This window comes from Cibotium barometz, chromosome 34 (assembly GCF_041138505.1).
Source record: "Cibotium barometz isolate CiBa-2024 chromosome 34, ASM4113850v1, whole genome shotgun sequence".
Taxonomy (NCBI): domain Eukaryota; kingdom Viridiplantae; phylum Streptophyta; class Polypodiopsida; order Cyatheales; family Cibotiaceae; genus Cibotium; species Cibotium barometz.
In genome coordinates this window covers 6,028,093-6,039,481 of record NC_141079.1, presented here as the reverse complement: position 1 = coordinate 6,039,481, position 11,389 = coordinate 6,028,093, and the positions used below count along the sequence as shown (strand labels likewise).

The 11,389-nt window shown below is 39.1% G+C and overlaps 1 protein-coding gene across 1 annotated transcript; it reads right to left on the bottom strand.

Annotated features, from left to right (window-relative positions):
* Positions 1 to 450: 450 nt before the first annotated feature.
* LOC147618653 (transcription factor MYB46-like) lies at positions 451 to 2,773 on the bottom strand. Its single transcript, XM_086774450.1, has 3 exons — positions 2,287 to 2,773; positions 1,266 to 1,398; positions 451 to 1,078 (listed from the first exon to the last, which is right to left on the bottom strand). Exons 1-3 carry the CDS (start codon positions 2,411 to 2,413, stop codon positions 724 to 726), a joined length of 615 nt encoding a protein of 204 aa, XP_086630576.1. The 5' UTR covers positions 2,414 to 2,773; the 3' UTR covers positions 451 to 723.
* Positions 2,774 to 11,389: the final 8,616 nt, after the last annotated feature.

Below are 11,389 nucleotides of genomic sequence, written 5' to 3'. Positions count from 1 at the left end.
TTTGGGAGCATTAGTGCAAGATTTGGCAAACAACTATTGGCTTTTTATTTTTTATAAATATTGTTACATATATTTGTTTTTATTTGAAAAGTAACTGAAAACTGGGTTTATTTTGATAGTTATTTCGACGCTTATTTCAATGTCCATTTTCGCCCCTTCCCCTTTTATCGACGCTCATTTCGATGTGTATTTGCAATGTTTACATCAACGAGTATTTGAGACGTTTATATCGATGTGTATTTTGATGGCACGGCCACCATCAAAACTAGGCGTCGGGAATGGGTCATCCTGTAGTAGTCAAACACACACACACACATGCTCTAGTTGCACTACTACCAACCCACATAAATGATGCTATCCTCACAATAAATAAATTTATCTTTGTAAGATTCTATATGGGACAATTAACATGCATGCCATGTATTATATATATATGTATGTGTTCTATACCTAATAAAATCCAATGGCCTCTTCAAAAGTTATGAGAACAATGTCAAATATGTGCTTCAGATACATGCCTATCAAGACTAGGAAGAGTTGATATGTAGACACTCGAGGGACATGAACTTCTTAAGCATTTGGATCTCTATTCCACTTCCATACTAGATTTCTCTACATAAGTTGGCTTCTTTACTAGTGTCTCTATTTAATTAATAGCTTTTGTGCTCGGCATAGATATTGACTATGGACTCTACTCATTTGGTATAGATAATAATGCAATTCTCATGAGGAAATGGATTGGGGGCCATGGTTTAAAGAGGTGAGCAAGCAAGCTTGCTCATGCAATGACATAAGCTCATAGTCATTGCAAAAGAAGGAAGAGAATGTAGTTCGCAAGGTGGGGATATGGTTCTTCAGAGGTACAAAGTCAACCATATCATCATAACATTGCCCATGTATTAATGTTGTAGCTATCCCAGTATTGTCATTAATTGGTTTGATTTGTTGATCAATGTGATGATAAGGTTGATGATTATAGATGCAATTTCTGGATCTCTTACTTCTCATGTATCCATGCCACATGTTCTTCACATCATTATCCGTCCTTCCTTGTAAGTGTGTAGCTATCCTAGCCCACCTGCATGCAATCGTCATTAATAGATTGAATAGATAATTAGTACTCAAAGGCACAATATCGTGATTGATGATTTTATGCATGGATTCCATGGAGCTTACTTATTTCCATATAGATTGAATAGATAATTAGTACTCAAAGGCACAATATCGTGATTGATGATTTTATGCATGGATTCCATGGAGCTTACTTATTTCCATATAGTTGTTGTAATCGAAGCACAAGTACGACTTCTTGTGGGGAGAATTTAAGCCCTCGTTTGAGACCGGCTCTCAGGTGGTTCATCCAGCGTCTTCTACAGCTCTTACCACAACGTTGTAGCCCTAAATACAATGCAACCTTGAAAATAAAGAAAGCCCAAAATATATCTAAAATTTGTATAAAAGACATGTGTTTAACATAGGATCTGCTAGGGGTGGGGATAGTAGCCCATGAGTACACATCATTACTCCTCTATCATGTAGACACGAGTTTGAGTGGAGCCTATCCTCCCCTCATTCCCATTGGCATACCCTAATGGGTGTGATTAAAAATAATGAACCTCCCCCCCTTGGCTGGGGAAAACCCTAAACAAATCCCTCTCACAAAAAGGCATGCTGTGTACACATATTTTACACAAAAAACAAGAGGCGTGCTTACAATTAATAAAATATGTGAAACTAATATGTTGTGTCTTCTCCCATGTTCTCTTCTATGGACTTGGATAGAAAGCAATTCCCATTGTTAGTGGGGAAGGGGGGTGCTAGGGGGCTTGTCACATAGTGGGGGCCATGTGAAATGACAGGCGCTTTTTGAAGCTACCAAGGAAATGGTGAAACCATATAAGTTTATTGACATTTGGAAAAGGGGCAAAGCACTAATGCTACTATGTTGGCTAGTGCAAATGAGTGTTGAGTTATAAGTTGTGGGTTTGAAATCTTACATTTGCTTGAATCTCTGACACTCTCTTATACATAGAGCGTCTCCACAACACACAAATTTTTGCCAAGAATGTTAGTATATGTGTAAAGGGTGTAGAAGACACTTGTGAGGGTGTAAGATTGTGCGTCTTAAAAAAAAAGTCCATCCAAAAACATGTCTGATCAATATGGGCTCCATCGTACTTCCTCCTCCTCAGACAGATGCTGTGTAGAAGGCATGTTTTCTCTTCTATATAGATAATTGATTTATTTGCATCATTTACCTAAATATACGTATTTGTATATACTTACCAGCTTTGCGAGCTCTGTCGTCCCAAGTGATCCGAGGTCCTTCCTTCTCCGCCTCTGGCAGCAGCATAACCAGTCGCAGCTTCTCATCCTCCTCTGGCGACCACAGACCCAGCTTGCAGGCGGCCATAGCTTATGCCAGCTTAGCTACTGCAGCAGCTACTTACAGTGATACAATGTCAGCTTCATGGACTGTTATTTACAATATACCGCCATAGCCAGCAGTGTGATTAATTTCGCATCCTCTCCCACTACTCACATTCTGGCAGTTGATTAATAATATTAATCAAGATTTAACGGCTCTCCTAGCTCGACTACGTCGGAGGCTAAGGAAGTGCAGTATTTATTAGGTGGGTCGTCTGACTAGGTCTCAGAAATGCATCGAGACTTTGATGCATGAAGCGAAACGAACTCGACCTAATGAAAAAGCTTATTAATTAAGAAATCGGAGGCTACGTCGGAGGCTAAGATTTATTAGGTGCGTCGTCTGACTAGTTCTCAGAAATGCATGGAAACTTTGATGCATGAGGAAGCTTGACCTAATGAAAAAGTTTACTATTCAGAAATTGTCTGCTCGAATCGAATCTCAAAAATTCTCTCGCATTATTATTTTTATTATTTTAAAAAGGTTCAACTCATGGAGTGGCCTAATTTTTTTTAAAAATAATTATATCAGCGTCTCGGCGGCGCGGCCCTACTACCAACAAATTAAAATATCAAGAGAAGAATCTAACCCGACACTGAGTATATTATTAACGCTATTTCTTATTTTGTTTGGATGGGACGCATCGTTTCATTGAAAGAACACCTTTTGTTTTGAGTAGCACAAAAGTAAGCAATGTCTAGTTTTTATAAACAATTGAGGTTACTCAGGGGGCATGGAAAGGGGTGAGATTAAAGAAACTAACTTCTCACACAATAAACGTTACTTTGAGGTGCAGAGTAGGGGTCCTAGCTTTCACCTCTATCAATCACATGAGACAATAGAGACAATATACTTTGAGCTCAGACAATATACTTTGAGCTCCAGTAGGGGGTCCTAGCTTCCTTGCCAAGCTCTATCAAACGACATGAGACAATATAGATATTCAAAATCCAAACAAAAATGGAAATTTTCAATCTCTTGGGCCTAATTTCCGAAGATACCATATTATACCTTAGAAAAGGTACTCATAAATTTTTAGATGCTAGGGATCGAAAAGAAAAAAAAACGTAACGTAGTGGGATGACAACTCGTAATGTTTTAATGGCAGATTTTCTCACAAAAGATAATGGTTTTTTTAATGCATAAAGAGAGTTGTACTGACACTCCAAACAGACAAGATTACATCATCATGCCCTGTACAAAAGAAAATAGTTTGAGAAGACACGGGACTCACCCCACATCTTTAAATGCTTAAGGGGCTCATATGACATGACTCACAAGCACCCCCATGTAACTTTTCTATTAAAAAAACAATGACGACAAAAAGAGTTTTCAAAAAACTTGGAAATGTCATTGTACACTGTTTTTGAAGTTTTGGTGATTATATAGGTTTTCTTATTATTTGTTAAAAGGTACCATGAGTTTAACCATATTATTATTCTTTAAATATAAAGGCATGAAATAATTGACACAAGAAGACACACAAATATCTAGTTATTGATCTAAACACATGGTATAAATCTAAAGGGGCTATTTAATAATTTAAGCTTTGTAAAGACAAGCCTAGTGTATCATGATCGAGATTTGGTACATGCTTTCTTCTCGTGTCTTTTATTTTAATAAATAAAAAATCAATGATAGAGATCCAATCCTTAGTCGTTTTTTTTTGTTTTCAAGAAATTATTAAGGATCATATCTCTTTACATCTTGCAATGTTGATGTTTTTAACAAAAGTTCAAATTCACATGAGATCAAGTATCACATGTACTTAATGTCTTTCTAGCATAGGGGGTTGTCCTAGCTTCGGAGGCTTATTTACCCATGTTTCTAAGGAGATAGTAAAAAAATGGAAAGAAGGTACGGGCCTCAAAAATACCCTTAGTATTTTGATTTATAATTATATCAAAAATATTGACAAAAATATTGAGGGTATTCTTTTAGGGTTTGCAAATGAAAAAAAATCACGTCCTCAAAAAAAATCATAATATAAAGGTAATATTTACTTATACATGCGAAATCTCTATAAATATGTACTATCTCATATCCCCCCCACCACACACACAATAACTCTTTTTTACAAAGGTTTTTTTCTACTAATTAGGGAAAATTTGGATTCAAATTGGGCCCTTTAAGGATTGCTACACATTCTCTCTCTACAAAAATGGACACATCATGATTTTTTTACAAATCAGCTATAAAGTGAGCGCAGTTTCAACATTTGGAATCTACTCTTCGAGAAATTTATAATGATATATATAGTATTATGATGGGTAATTTTTCATATTCAAGAAGTCCGCAAATTTAGTGATGACATGGCATGTTACATGCCATGTCATCACCAAATTTGGGGACTTCTCGAATATGCAAAATTGCCCATCATGCTATATATCATTGGAAAGGTCTCGATGAGTAGATTCTAAATGTCCAAACTCCGCTCACTTCTGAGTTGATTTGTAAAAAATTCACCATGCACCCATTTTTGTAGAGAGAGAATGTATAGAAAATCTTAAAGGGCTCAATTTGAGTATAAATATCCCCTAATGTCACACATAATCAACTCTCGAATTTTAACTAGATTTTAATTATTGTGGCTACTAAAATGCTTGAGGTAGCTACAAATCTTACCCTAATTATATAATCTTCACATGTTGTAATCTCCAACTCTAAGTTGAGTGTTCAAAGTTTTGCTTTAGGAAGACAAAGAGAAAAAGAAAAACGACAAGGTTGTATTGAGAATGAACATGCATTGAGAGGCATGGAAGCAAAAAGTAAGAAAGGATTTAAAGTGAAGGCTTTGCAAAGAATTTCAAGTAAAGTGAATCATTCACGTGATTAGTTTCACGTAAGAAGGGTCGAAGTATTAAAGGCCTTATGTTTAAGAAGTCTTAGGAGAAGAGCATTAACACATCTTTGCCTTGTTGCTTATGGGTTTTATTGATCCCGTCCTTGCTCTGAAAGATGGCATGGGGTGTGTGTGTGTGTGTGTGTGTGTGTGTGTGTGTGTGAGAGAGAGAGAGAGAGAGAGAGATTGTAAAGCCTTAAAGCTAGATGCTCATGTAATTCTTTTGTGGAAGAGAGAAGACAAGGAATTTCTTAAAGAGAAAGGGAATAGACTTGTTGTTGCATCCATTCCAGTATCTCTGCACACATATATTTTGAATTCATATACTATAAACTATAATGTGTTTTCCTGCACCACTCATGAAATATGGCATACCTCTTAAGGGGAAGGAAAATACAACAATAAGGATTTTATCATATTTATGGAGGAGTAAATACACCAACCAATTATTCATCTTGTGATGGGTGCATACCTCCAAACAAATCAAATTTAATGCTATTTCCATGTCTCCTATATCTTCTATTAGATTAAATCCTAACTCCTCAAAAACTTTAGTGTATGAAGAAATACTATTGGTGGATTCACTAGATGTTAAAAAATCTTCATCCTTCTCTATCAATTGATTTTGAACTACAACTGTATAAGCATCTGTTGAAATAATATACCAAAATATCATCTGACATTAGGGATATGGGCTTATAGGTTTATATGATCTATAGCCGACTTGGTTTAAGTCTTTTTGGTGTGAAGACACTAGAGGTGTGAACATCCTCTTATTTATGTTCTAAAGATAAGGCCTTGGTGCCAATATTGTATCAGAGCTTCGATTGCCATCGCCTTCATCTTGTGTTTTTTTGCATGTGAAGCCTTGTGTTTTGATACCACAACCATCATCAACACCATTTCTATTCTTCCTAATCCTTTTTTTCAGCCAGCCCCTTAGCTCATTTGTTGCCCAACCTCAAGATTCATTGCCATCTTACGTTTTGTTTTCCTATGCTATATGCATTTTTTTCTTAGCAACAATGATCTTCTAATGCAATCATCGGTGGCCTTTGGCCATCATCAGTTGTGTCCTCACCATGCTCTATAGCTCTGCTTCCTCTCCACGTGCATTATTTTATGCGAGCCACGTCTAAGCTTGTTATGGGCTACCACACCTCCAAGAGGGAACTCAATGCATTCACCTAAGGGAAGACTAATAGAACACAACTGTCGTAGGGCACTTACCAATGCTTCAAACTTGAGTCCCTTGAGGCCTCCAAGCTCACTTGTTAAGCTCCCAACCTCCAAGATCCACCTCCACGCTGTCACCGTAGAGTCGCTCACACCGTCCGCATAAGGCAATTACTCTCTCTCACTCTCCAACACAAGCATGCAGCATACAAGCATAGAAGATGCACAAGTGCTAGAATTCTCTCTCTCAATCTCTCTCAAGACACAAAGAAGAGCTCTCAATAGCATAAAGGGGGATTGTGTCTTTTCATTATGAGAAAATGCCTTATATACATTTGGCCCTTATTCATACTTAGGTGCCCAAAACTTACTTAACTAAGGCCTTGGGTGGCCAATATCTTATAATGTACAACTTTTATAGTGCCTTTACATGACACTTATTAATGTCCTCAATTGGAGGAGCATACTTGTTAATCCAAAATGAGATTAACATCCCCCCTACCTGGTGTAGGTTTCGTCCTCAGAACCTGTTATATGGAGGTCTAAAGACCTAGTCCCTGAACTCATGACGGTAGAAGTTTTAGCGGCATTAAAGTTTTTTTAGGGTTCTTCTGAATGATGAGTGTGATCTCCAAAACCCGGTGTCGACCATGACATCCTCGTCGAATGTGACATGCATGTAGATAGGAAGACACCTCAGGCGATGATGTAGCTCATCCAATCCTTCCACTTTTTCATAGTCTAGATTATGTAGGAATGGCGGCTCTGTGATCATCTCTTTGTCCTCCATATGCCTTCTCTTTCTTGGGCTAGGTGTATCTTCAACTCTTGGCCTTTTACTTGTATCCAATGGCGTTGCTAGGATTTGCACCGAGACTAATGTTGCTTCTTAAAGCTCTTAGGGTTCTTCTACTGGCACTGCTTCCACTCTAGTCTCTGTGTGCATCCCCATAGGTGTGTCTGATATAGGAGAATTTTGTAGGGGAGACAGGTTTTTAAATATTAGCTGAGCTGGGCTGGGCTTTGAGGAGGAGTCATCTACTATGTTTCTGCTTATGTGGCTTCGTTGATAGTGGCTTCCTGCTGCTCAAGTACTTCGTGGAATGACTGGATCTCTTGTGCAAGCTTAGCATTGATAATCCTTTGTGTTTCCTCAACCACATGTAGTATGACGCCTCTCATATTCTTTTCCGTCTTCTTTTTTCTTCCTCTCTTGATCTCCTTCATTATTGCCTTTGTTTCCATGAGGAAAGCTTTCCCTTCTTGCATCTATGCAGAGCAGTCAGCACTGATTGCTCTTGGAGAAGTGTTAAAACACCATATTAGTGAATTTGGGAATTTCCCAATTCCCATTTTTGAATACTTAAAAAAGGGGGACATGGATAACATGTTTGTAAGTTTCTCAAAACCCTATCATATGACCTATCGTTGGAAAGCGCTTGAAAAATGCAATCTAAAGAGCTATAAAGCGCTCATTTTGGATTAGTGGTGTTCAAGTTATGGTTAATCCAAACTTTTGACCATGTGTCCCAAACTTGTGGAAAATTCCCATATTCCCCAATATGGTGTTTTAATTGCATTTGCTCTGTTGGTTCTGGTTCTGGAAGGGTCCTATGAGCCACATAGTTAAGGACTGTGTCATGAGGTACGGGTTTCATATCTTTGATTGATGGGCTTTGAGGTAGTTTTCCATCTCCCTATGGATATAATATGCCCAATCCTCCTTTTCTTCATGGACCTTTGCGATTCTGTTCAGCGGTACCCTGTTGTATCGGTCGTCTCATTCTTGCTCTTCCACTCATTTTTCCCTCTCACCTCTGGGCATTCATCTCTTCCCTCAACTAGTCCCCCCCACAGATTTTTCCTCAATGAGCAGATACATGGTTTTTGTCTGCCATGTGTAAAACTGCTCCCCATTAAATTTGGCTATCTCTTGTGCCGTACTCATGATGATGTGAAGGGCTTCTTATCTCTTGATCCAATTTCAAGATTCAAGGGCAGTGTCTACCCTTTAACAACTCAATGTGGTGTTTAGGTGATGATTATGTACAACAGATTTATCAGCATAAATTCACTAGAAATTACATTAAATTCACTAGAAATTACATTAAACCAAGGGTAACAAATCTGTACGGAATGGTTGGAGTATCAAACCATCTTCGAATTGCAATTTGAAGTTATAGGGATCTGTATCAGATACCCAATGGTTAATTTGAACCCTCAATTGCACCAAAATATAATGATTAGTGCTGATTAATCACTGATTAGAAAAGTAATCCTCTGTTTTGTGTGCAAAAAATAGAGTATGCGGGGAGTCCAGATCTAGGGCCTTAGAGTTCAAATGAGCTCAAATCCCTTCAAGGCCATCAATAGATTTGACCAAACATTGAATGCTTAATCTCTGTTTTACCAAAGTCACCTGTAGATTTGATAAAGAGCTTGGATCTCACTGTAGACTTGATCAAATAAAAAACTGTCTTCACCAGCTTGTAGAGCACCTTTGAAAACCCTTAGGGCCAAGAGGAATTAGAGCCATTATACCTGGTGCAGACAAGATCTCCATTTTCTTCAAAAAAAAAGGAATGAAAAAAATGCAAATTTCTGCAGCGTGCGCCGGTGGTTTGCTGGTTTGTCTTGATGGACTGAAGCACAAGGCTTGTAGCTATGTGTGGCTAAAGTGGTTTGGGCCAATTTTATGTATGAAAGGAGAGAGAGCTTCTCCACCAGCTGGGGGTACAGAGGCTAATTGAAAAAGAGGTAAAAAAAAACCTTCCCTTGCCCAGAAAGCACAGGCGATTCCTCCAGGATAACTTTTCTCTAACGTAGTCAAAAGCCTTAACTAACTGAACTGATCTGATCAAACCCGTAAGTCCCAAGTGAGATCAGGGAAAAGATTGCACTTGGATCATAGAGACCAACGCTTTTTTCCTCATTGAGAGGCACAGCCGTTGATTCTTTTCCATAGAACAAATTTTGTCCGGGATTTACTTCATCTATCGTACCATGACAAAATTGAGTCTCAATTTAAGGATCCATCAGTCCAGCCTAACCCCATCCAATCCCATGGGTTAGCCAACCGCCCAACCATTGTAGTGATGGGATCCAATTAAGAATTTGGTGAGGTTTTGTCCCAGGTACCAGGGAAAAGAGTTCCCAGGCCCCCTAGCTGGATATTCATGCAAACTTAAAACTAGTCACACCACTTACACACCCAATATGAAATTGCCTTTTTCTCAGCATCAGCTATCTTTAAAACAATCATTTAATGAAACCATTGTATCACTGATCACAATCCTCAGAATCTCTGGTTGAATCCTTATTTCTAATCATTCCTTCATCGGTGTACCTATGGCATCATTGGCAACCAGAATGCTCACCACCTGTTCACTCAGGGGCCTTTTCGATAGTTCTTAGCTCATAGTAACCGGCAATATATTCACATATCAAAATGGAATCTCCGTTGAAGATCACCAAGATCAACCAACAGATCCATATAAAAGAGCCGTGGACTCATCCGTTGAGGACCAGCAAGGTCAACCAACCAGATCCATGCCCGAATTTAGAAACCAACTCTTACTCCTTTTTCCAATATCTTCCCCGACGTACGTGTGGGTATCTTCGGCAACCCAGAGCCCACGCACCGTATGGTTAGCACCCTCTAAGATCCTTCGCGCAAGTCAGCTAGCACTTCACTCATAGGCCGCTTCCTTGGTCCCTCATCCACTGTACCGGAAGCTCACCATTTAAATCAAACCGAGGCTGGTCAAGACCTTGGTCGACCTTGCTACGCGAGACGTCCTCCGTTGACTCTCCGCCGTCACTTAGCAATTACAACTTTAACAGATAGGTCTCCACGACCTCATTCACAAGACGGTCAAAATGCTTCCCCAGCATTCTTGACATAAAACAGTCATTTAAAAACAGATTTTACATATACAAATACAGTTCCAACAATATTTCCATTTTTTCTCATCACTCCACATCCTTTCACATTAGTCCCCATCTTTTCTCATCTTCCCACAATTCTTTTTTCTTCATCGATCCCTATCACATCATATCATTCCCACATCAAATCACATCTAATCGCATCATCCACTCATCAATCCACATCATCCATACATCCATCCACATCATCCACACCAATCCACATCATCCATACATCCATCCACATCAATTCACATTATCCATACATCCATCCACATCAATCCACACGTCAATCCACATCATCCATATATCCATCCACATCAATCCACATCAATCCCCTCCACATCATCCATACATCCATTCACGCCAATCCACATTACCCACACATCAATCCACATCATCCATACATCCATTCACGTCGGAATTTGTGTGAGCATCTCATGGATTGGAGGCCCATCACATTGATGCCTGTTGTTTACAAACTCTTTACTAAAATGCTGGTGCACCGTCTTCACCAAGTGCTTTACGAGGGTCTGCATCCCTTGCAATATGGCTTTGTTCCTAGTTAGGCGGAAGATCCATGATAATATTGGCAATGCTCTCATGGCTATTGAATATGCAAAATATTCTGACTAGGATGTTTTTATTATGCAAGTGGACTTTGCTAAAGCTTTTGACACGGTCAACTGGGATTTTATCTCACAGACAATGGCTCAGATGGGATTCGGGCCAAAAATGGCTAATGTCATCTACTGCTTGTATGCTGACTCTACAGCCCAATGCATCCTTGGCAATCATCTTTCTCAATCTTGGTCCTTGGGTCGTTCGGTCAGACAAGGGTGTCCACTCAGTGCCCTCTTATATGCCATTGCCACTCACCCACTTCTCAAATACTTGGATCATCTTACCGCGCAGGACCTTCTCATTGGTCTTCAGATTCCTGGAGCCCCTCCCTTTATGGCTCAGGCATATGCAGATGACTCCTTCTTTATGCAGCATAATTCTCCACAGCAGTTGAA

Coding starts and splice junctions, on each gene's coding strand:
- LOC147618653 (XM_086774450.1), bottom strand. CDS start 2,413: ATGGCCGCCTGCAAGCTGGGTCTGTGGTCGCCAGAGGAGGATGAGAAG. Junction 1,399..2,286: donor CGACAGAGCTCGCAAAGCTG/GTAAGTATATAC, acceptor CATTGTATTTAG/GGCTACAACGTTGTGGTAAG. Junction 1,079..1,265: donor CAACAACTATATGGAAATAA/GTAAGCTCCATG, acceptor GATTGCATGCAG/GTGGGCTAGGATAGCTACAC.